This window comes from Coloeus monedula (assembly GCF_965178545.1).
Source record: "Coloeus monedula genome assembly, chromosome: 7".
In the NCBI taxonomy this organism is placed as follows: Eukaryota; Metazoa; Chordata; class Aves; order Passeriformes; family Corvidae; genus Coloeus; species Coloeus monedula.
In genome coordinates this window covers 13,458,316-13,475,565 of record NC_138787.1, presented here as the reverse complement: position 1 = coordinate 13,475,565, position 17,250 = coordinate 13,458,316, and the positions used below count along the sequence as shown (strand labels likewise).

Here is a 17,250-nt window from a genome sequence, read left to right as displayed (position 1 = left end):
CGATTTTGAGTATTAAATACTCAGAGAAACAGCTGTTGTGAAGTGAAGGCTGAGAGGGAGGAAACTGCAGAGTAGTGGCAGGATAATATGTTCAGCTACTGTTCAGTTAAAAGACAGCTAAATGAGTTTGTCTGCTGCAGAACTGGGTCTGTGCACAATACTGGGTTTGTATTTTAAAGACATTGGCAACGTTGCTGTCACACTAAGAACACTCTCTTACATAGCTGGGTCCTGAGTGAACAGTGATTCTTAATTCTTCCATTATTCCACTAATGTTTTTATTTAAATCACATGGCAAGTTAGTTTTTTTAGTATTTTTTTTAGCAATAGTATTTCACAGCATTTGGGGAAAAAAAAAAAGGAAAAAAAGAAAAAAGCATGGTCTGTCAGTGACTTAGAAAACCCCAAACAGTAAGGTGCCCTTCTTGAGTATTTAAGTCCTTACCTAAACTACTTCTTATTTTGACAAATGGAACACGTTGTCATTGCTATGGACAGACAGAAAAACTCTACAGTTTTGTTCAGTCTGTCTGACTGCTTAAATGAAAGAAAGGTGTGGGGCTTTTAGTGTCTACGCTTACGTGCTTTTAATATTTTCAAAAGACTCCAGACATAATACTAATACTATCTTAAAACTTATTTCTCCTAGTGGTGCTCATGTTCTTTTAGATGATGATACAGATTTAGGTTATGTGGAGGATGGAGCTCCATGTGGACCTCAGATGATGTGTCTGGACAAAAAGTGCCTGCCAATTCAGTCCTTGAACATAAGCAGCTGTCCCATTGGTTCCAATGGAAAAGTCTGTTCTGGTCATGGGGTGAGTCTGTACTGGAAGTGAGCGGCTCAGCTTCCCCAGCTCTCTCTGCTCTGCCTGATCCTAACACCTGAAAGTCTTCGTAAGACCTTTCGATCTGAAACCACAAATGTTGCATTCAGGGGAAGACTGCCATTTTGTAATGCATAAAAAAAAATTCAGAAAGGAAAGTTGTCAAATTGGTTCTGCATTTATATCCAAAGTGTTGAGTTTGTTACTAGCAAGAAAGACCTTTGACATTACTTATTGTAAAGACTTCTGTAATGTACTATCCATATTTCAAGCTACTTGCTATCTTCAGTTAAATTTCTCCTGCACACTAACACCTTTATAAAGTTGGTCTTGTGTTCATAGATTTATAGCCCACAGCTTAAATAATTAAAATTCCAAACTGTGGGTCCTCAGCAGAGAGGGAGTCCTTGAATGGTTCCAAACAATTCTTGAACAGATCCAAAGTGTATAATTTTACATTCAGGCACATTGTTCTGTTATTCTACCCATAAGATCATTTGTTAGGTCTGTTTTGATGAACAGATTCGCTGTTTTAAATACCAATAAAACCTTTCCACTGTGGGATTCAGTGAGACAAATACTTGTCTAAAGGGCTAGACTTTATACAAGGAGGGGGTTATTTCTTCTTGTTGTCTGTACTTGAATATGAAATTGAGTGTTTCAAAGTAGAGGGTTAGGGTCAAAATAAAGAAGAAAATTTTTAAATTGGAAAGTAAAGTATCTAGGAGACTAGAAATTATCTTGATACTTTTCAAGAGGGACATGAAGGGTGAGTGAACTATCTCACCTGTTCTCAGTTATTACAATTCCTAATTGATCAAACCTGCCATAAGATCTGTTTATCTTCAACTTTTTGGGTAAGATTCTCCAGTGAGTGCTTCTTAAAAGCAGAGCATGACAAAAGTTGAATTAAAAAATCTTATGTGCTACTTAGAATCATTTGTGGGTAGGTTGTTTTCTGGGGTTTTTTTCACACTATGTTCCAGTGTCCAAAAGACATTATTAGCTGTTTGTCTAATGATTTATTTGATTTCTAGTCCTATAATCAACACCTCATTCTTTGTTTCTCATGTCATGCTTTTTTTTCCACAGTAACCTCTTCCAGCAACACCATTCCATATTCTTTTTTTCATATGGAAAGTTTATAGTGATTAACTCTTACAATTGATTTAATGTTTTAGGTTTTGTCCATTGGACAGGTTTTTCTGCATCTAATAAATACATTGCAAATTTAGAGTGCAGAGTCCTTTTTAAGAGGTCATTCAAGTAAATGTACACTTAGGAAGAACTGTTCCCTGTCTTTTAGAAGCCAGACAAGCATTCCTCATTGCTGCTTAGGAAAAATGCTGACAAAACTAATGAAAATTATCAGCTTTGTTCTACATGGGAGCAAGCTGTAAATGAGAGGCTGGCAAGTGTAACCATGTCTTGAACCTTTTCAGCCTTTGTATCCCTTCTGGGCATCCAGGCTCAAAGTCCAGACTAGTGAAGATCTAACTAGTCTAGCTAAATTGCTGTTATTTTCCACAGCCCGTGCAGGTGTGTAGTGTCAGTGATGATAGAACCGGCTCTGCTTCTCCTAGGAGGGGAGAGTATTAAGAGGGTTAAAGCAAGCTATCAGGTGTGTTGTGTCATTCCAAACACTCAGTGCTATTGTTACCATATATAAATAGGTAAGTTTTATACCGTGAATTAAATGTCTAATTACATGTTAAATAAACGCAGTGTGACATGTTAATTACTAGTAGTTAAAAACTAACTGCTATCACTTACTTTCTTTCCAGGTTTGTAGTAATGAAGCCACTTGCATTTGTAATTTCTCCTGGGCTGGGACAGACTGCAGCATTGATGATCCTGTCAGGGATACTGGTGGCAAGAAGGAGGAAGGACCCAAGGGTTTGTGTTTTGTTTCAGTTTTGGTGTTCTTTAAGTATTTATGATGGTTTTCTGCTGCTACATGGTAGCAGAAATAGCATATAAAGAGCAAATGCTGTTGTACAGCTGTGTTTAGACCCAGACAGTAAAGTTCTGCTTCCTGTACAGGAAGTAGGTTTTTCTACTTTGACAATTGATGAAACTTTTCTAAAATAAATTTGGGGAAGATTTCGGCAGGTAATGTTTTTTCCTTTGTCCCTTATTCTCTATTTTTTAATGATAATTTTCCTTGTGATTGGAATCTGACTTAGTGTAGCTCATATTATTTATATGATAATTGAATATTTATATTTTACTAGAGATTTTCAATTTTCTTAGTTGCTCCCAGCTAATTCAGAGAGCTGTGGCATAAAAAAGGGAAAAGTGGAATGTCCCTGGTAAAATCAGATTCCTTGAAATCATATTGCAATGAAAGAAAAAAGAAATTACGATTTTTGAGAACTTGTTATTCTTACAGTCATTGTTCTTATGTACTTAGTATGTATTTCAGCTACATATAAATAGACAGGTGCTATTGAGGAAATAATCCAAAAGATTTTTCAAAGAGGAAGGAAAGTATTTGAGTTTCTCTCTGACTTCTCTGCCAAAGAATGTCTTTGGATATCTTTGGACTTGTGCTGTCTAGGGGGGTTTTTTTATGTCTTTCCTGTCATCAGGGCACTATTCAGCATCAGACTATATTCATCCAGTGTTACACATTTACAGATAAAGTTCCCAGTTCCAGGTTCTTCTGCCCTATTTACAAGGCAGATGGAGAAAAGAGTTGTTTAAAAATGTGGTCCTGAGGACTCAGACTCTAACTGATTACTCTAAAAGATCCAAGGTTTCAAGGAAAGACAGGATTTTGGTATGTCCCTCTAGAATGGCTCTACATCTGGCTTGTGTGCCTTTTTCTGTTACCCCTTAGCAGAATGGTTCCAGCAGACATTTGTCAAGAACTGTTGAAGAGATCATTTTGAAACAAGTTACTATTGTGAAGGAGGCTCTCTAGACCACTCCAGATTTGTACTTGGGAATCTGTACAGGTGATTCCTGGACTCCCAGTCCCAACACTGTTCAGTGTAGAGTTGCCTGCTTTGTACTCTGCCTTACAAAGCTACTCATCAGTCCAGTTCCCTTAAAAAGATTCCTGACTGTGGAATGCTGCTCAGAGAGTCTTAAAAAAAATTACGGAGACCAACACTACAGAGCTGTTCTGTTCTATGTGTGTGTGGATGAGGAGAGCAGGATTTACAGCTGTGACACTGAGAGCACATGAATTTTACTTTGTTAATTTCCAAAGCTGGTAGGTAAGAAATGATTCCCTCCTCTGTGAAAAGGTCTGTAGGAAGGGTAACACAGAAGGTACACTTATTGTCATTACATTACTGTAAATCAGATTAACTCATCTAGTTCAGAATGGAAATACCTTTCTGAACATTAATACATCAACGTTGAAATATTCTGGGAAAAAGCCTTAAATGATAGTATGTGCATGGATTTCTGCCAGCAGGTACAGGCAAAGTTTAGACTGCATTTTTCAATGCAGCCCTATGTAAAAAGGCAGACTGTACTTTTGGTTTTTTTGAGGTGGCCTGGTGTCAAAAGATGGATTATTTTTCTTATGGTGTTAGAGTAATTTACTGATGTTGAATCATCTAGAAATAAATTTAGGAGACTGAACACTGACAGAACTACTATGATCTCTTTCTGTGTGCTTGTAGAGGAATTCCTTTGTGAGAAGATTTCAGAAGAGTACAGTAGTAGTTTTCTTTGTTGTAATGACCCAACATACTCAAAAGTAGCTTCCATTAAGTTTTTATCCCTTATTACTCCCTGTGTCGTATGCCAGTTTACAAGTCTAAGACAGAAACCAAAATACTTGTTTTTCCTTAGCCATAATTTTGAATGAAGTGAAACACTCATGATGTGAAAATTAATCTAATAGGTTTAAGATTTTTCACACCAAAAATCCAAGCATCTTTCTTACTACAATTAGAACACATATAGTTAGGAAGTATATTTATTTATGTATTGTTGTGATAATTGACAATTGTCTGCTATTCTACTGCACTTCTCAGACTTTTCCATCATCCATCAATTGCTTTTTGGCTCCATTCTCTACTTCAGGATAAAAAGATTCATGGTCCTTAATTACGTTGCTATTAATACATGACTCTTGAATACTCCAACTCAGCAACCTACTGTATCCTGTACTAGCAGATGTGCACAGCCTTTAGCAGTTTGGGGAAGACAAAGAGTTCTTGCTGTTAGTTTTTGATTACTGCAGAAACTTGAATTACTTTAGTGTGGGTTAGTAGTTTTGAAAATCAGTGGGACTCCACATACACATGAGATTCTTCATTGCAGTTTAATTGGCAGAATTAGGCCTTTTATTTTACTAGTGGAGTAGTGTTTGTTTATTTTAATATAGAATTTATGTCTCAAGTGTGTGTGTGTGTGTATGTTTGTGTGTGTATATTTATGAAACAGGAAAAAAATTACCAAAATATTTTAAAACACAGTTCATTCAGCATGAAGTCTATAAAATCTTTGTCCTTTAGAAAAGTTCCCATTTGACAGGGAATTCAGCTGCTTGCTTTGGTCTATTGTGAGTCAATGAATCTATCAAACTTTTAATCTCTAACATAGGAGATGTACAGATTTTTTTCCCTCAAAGGAGTTCCCTTTAAAAATAAGGCTTCGGTGTCTTAAGAGAGACGATCTGAACATATCAAAATTTCCAGGGTGTTACCTGAAGCATGTTTCTAGAGTAGGTTTTTGATTTTAAAAGGTGTTACCTGTTTTTAGGTCATATAGATAAACAGAGAGTCCTATTGATAAATGCAGTAACAAAGAAAAATATTACTAATTAGTAAAAGAAGGAATTTAAAAGTTGGGGTTTTCTTTTTTTTTCCTGAGGTGGAATTGTTTCCAAACAGTTTTTAATTATACCATGGATACAGTAAGTTTCTGGTGATCAAAAAGAAAGTTTTCTTACTGGTGATTTATTTACATTTTGGCTTTTTAAAATAAGCAGTAGGTTGAGGATGTTCCCTTTTACAGTAAATAATAGAATCACAAGCTGAGAGGAATTTACAGGAAAACTTCTCATTGAAATACTTGGAAGCATTCAAAGAAAACCAAATAGAGTTCATTTCAGAATTTTAAAAGTTACAATATTTGGTAAACAAGGTTTGTGAGGAGATTTGAATTGTTTATCCAACAGTGGATTATATCATAAAGTATTCCTTTGAGGAATTATTTCATGTTTTCATTTCAGACATATATGTGATGATTTCCTGAAAAATTCTTCCCTTTTCCCTCCACACAGTGAGCATGGCCGCTAACAGGCTAATAGGTGCAGTGGCAGGGACCATTCTGGCCTTGGGGGTGATTTTTGGAGGCACAGGGTGGGGAATAGAGTAAGCATTTTTCTTAGTTTGAGTTCTCTGTCTGGTGCCTTAGTGTGTGAGGTAACCGTATGCACCTGAGCCCTCTCTGTGTTGCCCCCTAGCTTTGTCCTGTGGTGACCGTATTTGTCATGTGATTTGACTGTGTCTGTGTCATGTGGTTTGCTCATGCAGTGTTGAACCTTCTCCTGTCTGGGATAATGTGGGGCATAAAACAATAAGGTTGTGAACTTTTACATTGTCACCATAAAATTAAATGTCTAAATGTTTCCATTACACCAAATTAAAAAAAAAAAAAAAAAAAAAAAAAAAGGAAAAAAAAAAAGAGAGCGAGAGAGAAAAAGGAAAAGGAGAAAAAATGGAATTTTGTGATTATTTTGCAAAATAGACTGAGTAATGTGGACTGTTTCATTACATGCAGGGCTTTCAGTCTAATGATCAAGCTAGGCAGCTGAAAGCTGATGATAGTCATATAGACAGGTAGTTTTCCAGTAAAGCTTCTGAAGGTTCTGTTGCTAGGATTCTGGTACCTCAAGATAGCAAAGTGCTGGAGTATAGTATTCATGTATAAAGAATATGCATGAGCAATTTTTATTGTCTTTTCATAGTTCTAGGAAATGGTAATCCTAAGTGTTATCCCAGTACCTCAATTTTAATAATGGCTATGATTTATATAAATTTGTGTTTGTGTATATATATATACATATAAAAAGGCCCATATAAGAGCTGTCTTCATTCTGCATTCACTGTGCAAACTACAGATGAAATGGCTATTTTGCTGCTCTGAGATTTCCAACTTCTCTGTGTTTCTAGTGCTATATATAACATCTGCCATGTGACAGTGGCACCTCTCTGAAGGGGGACTCCCAGCAGGACAGTCTGCCATTCCCAATCAGGCTGAGTGCAAAGGCATTCACACACAGTTCTAGTCCAGTGAGGCAGCACTTCGTGTTTCTGAGTCTGCAGCCCTAGGAACCTGTCCACACACAAAACTGATCCAAGATTCTCAGGAGAGTAGAGACCTTTGTGTTCACAGAGGACAATTATTAGAAAACAAATAGAAGGAAGAAGGTAATAGGTAATTTCCTTGTGAAAGATTAGATCTTTGTTTTACTGGTAGCTTTTATAAGTGTTCACTAAAAACTGAAGACTCTGAAAGTTGTAGAGGTCTGGGGGCAGAAGGGGCAGAGGTTTCTGGAGCAGAAAATTTACCTACAAGTTGAGGACCACTTGCCTTTTGCTTACATTCTGCCTTGTTCCTTTCTGTTTGTCTCTTCCCTTACCTGCTCTCTCAAGCTACTCAGCTCTGACCGGTGTCCCCAACCATTTGTTCTTGCTCCTGTATCCTTCTATACCAATGCCAGCTTTTCTTCATCTCTCCTCTGCTTTTATCACTCAGTACCTGACTCATTCTTTTTTGTTTCTATTCATTCATTTTCCTGCATTCCATCAATATTTCTCTGTCCTCTGGTTCCTTCAGATATAAAAATACGTTCCAGGCAAGCCACTGCTACTTTTTGTTGGTTTATAGAAAGCACACAGGGAATGCAAATTCCCTTTCTGTTCCTGATGCCCTTCAGGCTTAATAAAACATAAGGCATAGATCCTTACAGTAAGGTATAACATATAAAAGTAATCTCATTTTAAGTACTTTTATGTGCACAGTTTGTCTTAAAATGACTTATCAGTGATCCTCTTAGATCTCTGTATTTTGAAACTGGAATTCAACTGTTGGAGTACTCCAGTCTCATAAATTAAGTGGTTGCTGTTTAGTCATATTACCTATTCTACCAGCTTGGGGTTTTGATATTTATACTTTTCTATTAACTGAACCTAATTGTTTTGTATATGATCTTCTTCTGTTTAAACTGATTGAATCATTTAATATTTATAGTAAATAAAACCAATACTGATTTTCTTTATTGAAATAATAACCTGCTGTTTGGTGATTAGATGTGCACTATGAAATGGATACACATCTCCAGGCACTTAACAACCAGGGAACATAGTGAGAGGAGGAATGTAAAAAGTGGTAACTTGGCATATCTTTATCTAATTTATGACTATGTTACTATCAATTAATCATTGTACCTCCTTTGTGGGAAGATGGCATTCTATGGCTAGAAAGAAATTGGCTTTAGAATTTTTCAAGGCTTCTGAAATTTATTACAGATAAATTACTTGCTGTGCTTTCAGTCTTTTGTTCTGTGAGATCATTTGATGAAATCCAGAGTAAGCTGTAGATCTCAGTCAGATATAGTAGTTCATTAGATTCATTAGGCTGCTGTTGCAAGCAAGCCTTAATTGGAACCACAATGTCTGTGGGATGGCACTTACCCTCCACCAAGCTCACACCTGTTAATTTGAGTCAGGTGTGACTTAAAGGTAAGTCCAGATAGGATACATTCTTCCAAACTGTGCAAAATTATCTTTTGATTTTTGTTGTCAAATTTGTGCACTGTTCATCTGTAAAGCTCACTATATTTTTTTTCAGTCCAAGTGTTTTATTCGTATTCCTGAATACTCTTTGTGTAGGAACTGCAGGAAGCAATTTTAAAAACTTGGTTTTCTTTTAGCTAATCAGAATCTCCAGAAGCACTGATGTGAGGAACACGTAGTGGATGCAATAAAGTCATATGGCTGCAGTAAATTTTGTTGTAGTGTGTGGGGCTGGGCAGGAGGTTTTGTGATACCGACCTAACAGCTTAAAACTTCCAGTTGTTGCAGCTGCCCTTGCTTGCTCTTTGCTGCTCTCTGGCTGCTCCTCTTTCTTCCTTATGTTAGCTGTGTGACAGTTTTCCAAATTCAGTTTCAGAACAATTAATTAGGAAAATTTCAATTGCTGTGTAGAAGTGTTGGTTTGGGGAGAGTGGGATAGGAGGCAAGAACTGGTTTTGAAGGCTATTCCTGAATATGTAAATGTTTAAACAAAAAGTGTGTGATATGCTGCAGAAGAACTGTTGAGTTGCTTTCATCTTGCCTTGAGGTCAGATGCAATATTTTACATCAAAGACTGCAAGAGTAAGTTCTGTACAGAGCAAATGTTACTCAAGCCTATTATCAGTTTCCCTCTGTCCTGTGTAAACAGAGCACTTAAGGGTCAATTATTAATATCTGATTGAGTTGTTCTCTTGCCCTCTTCAGAAAATTACACAAACATATTTTGTGCTGCTTCTTTTTGTTGCTCTTTTTTTCTGCTCCACCCTTTCCCACTTTGTTGTTTAGTAGCTTCTTGAGGGTGATGAAGAGATGCTTTGATGTTTGGAAAGCTTAGTGGAAATAAACTTTTATTTCAACTTTTATTCCCTATTATATAATTATTTGCTTTTGTCAAACAGTTGTAAATTTAGCATTGATGTAACTGTAGGGAGTCTGGACTCTGATTAGTAAGTGGTGCTAGATGCTCTCAGCTCAAATTAAAATACCTCCACCTTTCAGGAGCTCCATGAAAAAAGGGCTTTTTGATTTTTTCTTTCTTTCTCATTTTCTATAGTCTCAGAACATACAGCATTCATACTTTTCCCCTCTCAGTTAAGGAATTATTCACAAATACCTTAGTGTCCTCAGCTGACTGTTCATGCAGCAGATAATGGAGTAAGTTACAATGGAATTCACTGTCTAATACTAGGTTTTTATCTATGGTAGAAGTCAGCATAGCACAATGCAGAGACCAACAGCTTTGTTCATTCCTGTTGTTAAAGTAAGTTAAGTTGGGCTTGTTGAGACTGTCTAGAGACATCACCTTGTGTGCTGTCTATATGCCCTGAATTGTCTGACTACCCTTCAGATGCTTCACATAATGTGAATAAAGTCATTGGTTTTTATGTCTGTCTTACCCTAATCCTTTATCACAGGTCCTAGTGCCACCAATCTTATAATAGGCTCCATCGCTGGTGCCATCCTGGTAGCAGCTATTGTCCTTGGGGGGACAGGATGGGGCTTTAAGTAAGCAATGCCGCATGTCTTCTCTTCGGTGGCTCTGGCATTTCTATTTCTTGCTTACATCACTAAATTTTGAGTTCCTGCTACAAGAGTTCCAAGTTAACCCCTCAAACTCTAACAAACTGCTTTAAACAAGAAAAGAAATTACACATGCACTAAACAAGCGGAGGGAATGGATTTGAAAATAGCAAATGTTATCAGGGTGCAAAGTTGAATAACAATAAAAGAATTAATTTAATTTTCATTAATTCACCTAATGCTTAAGGAACAAGGTCTTTTTTCACCTCTTCCAGTCAGTAGCATTGTTCTCAGAAGATGATTACATTGGTTAAAAAGCCCCCAAAAGATACCTGTCTTATTTTGAATGTAGTAGTACTTTCAAACTGCTCAACTTTTTGACAATGAGAGATGTCGTGTAAATGGTCAGTGGTGGAAGGAGCAGAGTAGTTTTCAGGAACAAGTGTGTTGACAACTTGGGAATAGCAGACCTAACTTTTAACTGATTATTTCTTTTATTGATACACAATCTGAAAAAAAAAAAAAAAAATCAGGTTTAGAGAGAACATTTTGAAATCTTGAGCTGTTTCCTGAAAGATGAAAGTATTTGTCTCCCAATTCTAGTTTGATGTGTTTTGTAACTATGAGGATTAACAGATTAGTCATTCCGCCTGGGACTGTTAAAGCAAACAGAGGCTTGTACACAGGTACTTAATTCTTACCCTTTTTGTAGTGTCCAGTCTGCCCCCATGCATGGTCTGTATTTGGTAAAAAGGATCACCCGTTAGAATCAGCATTTATAACCTTACAGATCATGAAAGTAATTAAGTACAAATGATTTCTCATGGTATTTCAAGTTGTTGTTTCTTTTCAATAACATGAATCAAGGTTAAGCCATGATACAACAATAAGCCATAATTCTCCAAGGAAAATGCATATATAAGTAGTAGTAACAATAATAATTCAAAGAAAATTTTCTATGGCCTCTACTCATATTTCATGTCAGAGTTGAGAAGAAAAAAATTATTCCCTAATTGATTAAGACACCTATCAAAGTAGAATCTAGTGATAAAGTCATATTTATCTTGTAATTTACTTTCAAAGGTCATCTGAAAATGTTTTATTTCTGGTTTATACTCTTATATTTTCAAAGTTTCAGCAGCCCTTAATATTAAATATGCATATAGAAGCAAAATATTTCAAAATCTCTTTCAGTCCTGCTGAAAGCAGCAAATGAGGCTTTGCCCTTTCTCCCGGACAAGGCAATTAGTCCCTGTTGCGGTGCCTGTCACTGTTCTCAGAAAAACCCACCATCTGCCACATTCATTTTTCTCTAAGTGCTTGTTCTGAGGGAAGTAACAGTCCCTGTTCTTCCACTTAATGCTGGCAAGAGCTGCAGCACTGCATGCAGCAGCTGTAGGAGTCACTGCTCCTCATTTGCTTTAGTAAGAAAATATTAAATACAAAATGTACCCAATCATCCATCTCTAAGCATGGGTGTAGGATCTTCATAAGATTTTTCAGCTCCTGAGGACAGACCTACCTTCCACTGCTGGTTTTTTTGTTGCGTTATTGGTTTGTTTTGTTTTCTTTTAGAACTTCTTAGGTAAATAAATTTAGTCCACTTATTTGTGTAATAAATACCCCTAGGTCAGCCTACAGTATTTAGAAGTTATCACAGGGCAGCTCTAAACAAGGTAGCTTTAATATAGTCCTATATCTTTTTCATTGTACCGTTTCCATATTTATAAATAGTAAAATAATTTTTATTCACAAAAAACCCCAAGTAAATACTAGTGTTTCAACAGTCCATAATTCCCGTTAGTTGCAGAACTGAGGGGTTTTTCCCTCTGCACTTCACTGCAATTAGTTTTTTAAATGAATACAACTAAATTTTCTGCAAGGCTTGCATTAACATTTCTATTAACATTTTTGGTTTATTAAGACCAACAATGCACACACATTTAAAACAGTAATATTAGAAACAGTGATATTGTGAGTGCCCATGGGAATTAACCAAGCTAGATTCTGTTGGGGGAAAAAAAAAGTCAGCTTACCCCTTTTGGATGAGTTTTCTACTGTAAGAGACATAGGTCCATTATTAGCAATTCATAGACTTTGCAGAAACAGTGTGTGTATCCCTAGATGATAGGTTTGTATTGCACAAGGTAGTTTGCTGAAAACAAAATACATGTAATGAAAATATAAAATAAGTAGTCAGTTCTTCCTCTGAGTCTTTTCAAGCTGTCTTGTGCTCTGGCCACCTTTGCCCTTTGCTATGAGCACTGCAGCCCCTGCTTCCAGCAGACACAGCTCAAGAACTTGCACAGAGAGCAGTAGGACAATTCCTCCCTGTCTAAAACAATACAGGATGTAATTGATTATTTCTTCTTCACGTTTCACACCTCTCAAACTGCTCTTGCAAGTGGTCAGCTTTGCACCTTGGTGTCATTTGTTTGCCCAAAGGGAGAAGCTCGTTCTCCCTATAGAGGATCTGCATTGGAAATGCCTCCTGAAGCTCTTATCTCACAAGAGCACGATACAACTGTTTATTCTGTAGCAGAACCTCAAATACACTGGCCTGGCCTAGCTCACAGCTTGAAGTGCATGTTTCTTCTGGGGGCCAGAGGGGAACAGAAGAGGCTTTTCAGCTTGAAGACAAAGAGGGCTAGCACATGTAGACCCCCTAATACTTGGCTTCAGATAGATCTGGAGGGACAGATGAGGATAATAAAGGGACTTTAACTTTTCCTTTTTTTAAGCAAGTGATATATTTAGTCTCTGCAACTATGAGAGAAGGTAGCTAATGCTTTACAAACTGGGAGATGTGATTTCTGTTTCACAGGTTATCAGATGTTCATATGAACATACGGTACTGTGGTGTCAAGTCCATATCAAACGTAAGCTGCAACTAAGCAAACTTTGTTCATGAACTGAGGTGGGGGGTGGGGGTTGGAGGGGAAGTGTAAAAGAAGGCTTGATGCAAGTTCAGAGAAACAAAGTAAAAACAGCTCAACAAACAACTTCCAGTTTCAAGAGTGAATCCAAGGTTAATTTTTAATCAAGTTAATGTGGATACAGAATAGGAAAGAAAAAAGCTAACTGGCAATTTTACAGGATATAGAATCTCATTAGACATTTCAGGTGGCTTAAAGGCTGTGAGTAGAAACCTTGTTAAGATGTAGATTTCACTCAGTTAAGCTTCACATAGTACTTTTGAAGCTGTTGGTGTTTAGACAGCAGTAAGAACTTCATTTTGGTGCAGCAAGTCTGTGCAAGGTTTCAGTATACAGTGCTTATTAATAAGGAAGGATATTTTTACCATTAGAGTATCTCAGGGGCCTACACTTTTTTCCTAGCATAGTCACTCACTTCTGCTAAGCTAGTGCAGTAATATAAGTCAGTTAATGCTTTTGTTACTGACTTTAACAGCAATTTTGGTAATAAAACACTGCTAAGAGGTAATGCTAGTAAAGGTGATGTGGAAATGCACATGAAAAGCTGCTGCTTGTAATAGCAGAATACAAAAGTGGCAGATAAAGAACTGATTGTAGGCACAATTCTATTTCCAGTAATTGTTCTTAGCTAAGGAGCTGAAGAGTTTTCTGTTTCTTTAATAGAAGATTAATGGAGGAACCAAAGACTTACCCAGCTGTAACAGATGCTGAGGTTGAACTGGTCTGTGCAGTTAACTTTAGACCCTAAAGGTTTCCAAACCATAAGGCAGTGGAATGCTGGTGGCAATTTCATGAGGAAGGAGGTTTTGGTCCCTTTGCAGCATTTCCATCAAGCATGAATTGTGGACCAAAATCCAGTCATCACTGCACAAACAGCAGCTAGAATCAAACATGAGGTATTTTCTCACTTTTTTCCAAAACTACTGGAATAAATGGGAGGTCAGTGTGTTATTTAAGTTGCTTATTTTAGTCCCTCATTTTGTTAATTTTAATCAGTTTTGTAGCAAAATTTTATTTATTTAAGCTCTTCTTCAGCATTTGAACCATGCTTTAGGAATGCCTATGAAAACATTAGCTAGTTGAAGTGGTTAAAAACTGGGTTTGCATAAAATCTGTAAATACGTCAATAAAGCTTTGTACTTACATGATCACAGACAGGGGCACACATTTGCAAGTAATGTACTCTATGACCACATTCCTAGTTAGTGGCACAAAAAGAATGCAGCAGATTGCAGCAAGGTATTTCTTGAATACCTCCAGCCCTTTTTGAAACCAGTTTTTATTTTCTGAAATATTTTTTGTTTGTAAATATGACCATGTTAGGCAGTGATGTGCTGTAGCATGGAGTGCTTTTTTGATTAAAAATCACCTATACTTGTTCCTTTTTCTGGTTGGATTACAGACAGAAAGGCTGACCCTCATTATTTAAAGAGGCATTAAAACTTTAAATGCAAAGAAGTTGATGTTCTAAGATCTTCCACATAAACCAACAAATGACTAGGAAGCAGCACCATTCTCCTGTGTGTCCTTTCATAGAGGACACTTCTACCCCCTTACCATTTAACTGAAGCATAGCAGAAGGAACCTTGTACTGCTATAACTCATAGCTATAAATGGTGGAAATATCCAGAACCTGCTAGTCACCTGCTCTCCTTTATTGGAATTTTCTTGGGGAAGAGGGAGACTTGTTCTATTTGCCAATTTAAGTTAGACTACTAATTGTCTTCATTTTAGTATTATAATGGTTGGCAATTCAGGATGAAGATGTTAAAGCAGGTCAGGGAATCAGAACAGAATTTCAATTCCTGCAGGGTAACACCTCCCTGCCCACCTCTGAAGTGCTACATGGCAGCAGAGAGAAGTGGCAGCTCTTGTTAAAGCCTTGCATGTGTGTACTGTTTCCTTATTGACACTGTACCTCATGTTCCGTATTTCAGGCTCTTATTTTAGTTCTTCACATGTTTCTCTCTCTCATAAAACATTGTTAGCAGAATATCCTAAGTGAAGAAAGGCAGTGGTTTGGTCAGTATCTTGTTCCTCAAAGGCTGTATTTCTGCTGAATAAAATTAGGAAATGAATAAATATATGGCTCGTACAGATCACAGAATGCACGATGAGGTTTGTACTGGAACACTATACGAGTGGAGATCAGGTTAGAAAAGAACAGATAAGATAAAAGTCAAAAGAGTGTCGTTAGATTGTACTGGGAAGCTAGCATAGCATCTGTCCTCTGTACCATGTTCTAAGACTTTATAAAGTCCATTTCTTTAATTAAAATAAGCTCAGGTAACAATGGAATTCAGTCTGTTTTAAGGACTTGTCCTCTTCAAGCAAACTGGAATATGGTACTTCCTATATAGTAGAAGGACAAGTTATGTCACCTGGATTTTTCATCTGCATTGTTGATTTAAAAGGGCTGATAATCAGTTGTTTATCAGCAGTGCTTGAATTCAAGGATGCTAGACAGTATTTAAAAGGAGGAGGTGGCGGGAAGAGAAGCAGACACATCCTTTTCCCACTGAAACTGTTGGCAGGACAAACAGATGCACAGCAGCCTTTAACTCACATTTAACCAAGTTCTGTATATTCATACTTCCTATCAGGGAGTTTTGCAAGTTGGCCTGAAAAATTAATTTCCTCATCTCAAATTTACCTGTACTTCAGAGGAAGAGGAATTGAGATACTGAGGTCATGTCAGCCTCACTCCAAAGGAGCATTAGTACAATAATCCTGGAGGGGAAAAGACTGAAAGATGAATAGAGTAATCTTCTTTCAGAAACTAGCAATTCTTAAGCATTCATCTCACACAAATCCAATCACAAGCATCCAAGGGAAAATCCAAAATCAAGGATGCCCAAGAATTACCAGCCTCTGGAAGTCCTCTCAAAAAGAAGTTGCCTTTGCCTTAGTCTCAAACAACCAGTTAAACCTTATGTATAGAATATTTATAAATATTGTAGCCATGGTAGAGGTTAGCAGGGCTGCAGAAGGTTGAAAATCCAGGGGTTGGTCTGTAGCTTTAGGGAATATATGAATTCCGTTCTGTATTTTTTGCATGTTGGTCCGGTGGTGGTAGTGGTGTGTATGCCCAATGGTAAAACTAAATGCATGAGCCCCTTGCTTGATGCCCCACATAAAGCCAGATACTGGGGAGGTTGCACCCAACTTTTGTTGTTGCTTCCTAATGTCTTGCTGTTTGACATAGGACATCAACATCGCAGGAGATTGGATGTCACCAGCTTGCTGCCACTGTTAACATTCAGTTCTAGTCACACAATTTACAAAGCTGTCCAGTCTCCTTCGAATGCAATGTCTCAGCTGTCTTTTGCACCTTACTAAGATTCACAGCACTTATGGTCAATAGTGTGGTAAGAGCTCACAAAGGCACACACACTTTTGTCACACTGGATTACATAAACTAAATTCTGGTGTAGCCAGGGCTGGGCACTTGCTCTGAGAACTCGAGCCTCTGTGGGCTGAGTGTTGCCATTCCTGGCACTTATGACTCATTCTCTTTAGGTGAATGTGTGCATTCTTGGCCTAGTGCACACATGTGTTACTGGGAGCTGAAAGGTTCTATAAATTTAGAGCACCACTTGAAGTACTACAGAAATAATTGATTTCTGTATGCCAGCATGATCTTTAAACTGCATAAGGAAACCAGTACTTGATACCATGCTATAGAAAGCATGCAACCAAATTCTTAAATAGTTACCCCTTGAAAAAGCTATTGGTTAAACTGTGTCAGTGTGAGCCTTTTACTTTACTATGACCTTAGCAATAGCTTTGTTCCTGTTATATCTAACTAATGTCTTGCATTTTTCTCTTTCTGCCTCCTTTTGATGCAACCTGGAAGAAATGTCAAAAAACGAAGGTTCGATCCAACTCAACAAGGCCCTATCTGAAGAAACACCATTCAAAAAGCTGCTTCTTGCACTACTGGATTTTGGGTATGATGTCTTTGCTGTAGCTACACAGGAACTAAATCAGTACAGAAGAACACGAGAACAGTAACTATAAACATAAAGTTGGGATTTGAGTTGGTAGAACACTGTCCTTTTTGGAGATAAGTTGGAAATACTTCCTCTATTCACCTTTCTCTTGTTAACATTAACTGACAAGTGGTACAAGCAAACTGCTTCAAAAATCAGGTGTTTTTTTCCTTTTCTCAAACTAAGAAGGACACACACAGACCAACTG

At 37.3% G+C, this 17,250-nt stretch overlaps 1 protein-coding gene across 1 annotated transcript in view; it reads left to right on the top strand.

The window, feature by feature from the left end:
* ADAM23 (ADAM metallopeptidase domain 23) overlaps positions 1-17,020 on the top strand; it is a gene marked incomplete at both ends in the record, with an annotated part of 67,918 nt that extends 50,898 nt beyond the window's left edge. The window contains 5 exons of the mRNA XM_082284755.1: positions 650-818; positions 2,612-2,723; positions 10,009-10,099; positions 12,939-12,993; positions 16,907-17,020. Coding sequence (XP_082140881.1) covers positions 650-818; positions 2,612-2,723; positions 10,009-10,099; positions 12,939-12,993; positions 16,907-17,020 — 541 coding nt within the window. The remainder of the gene's footprint in view (positions 1-649; positions 819-2,611; positions 2,724-10,008; positions 10,100-12,938; positions 12,994-16,906) is intronic.
* Positions 17,021-17,250: the final 230 nt, after the last annotated feature.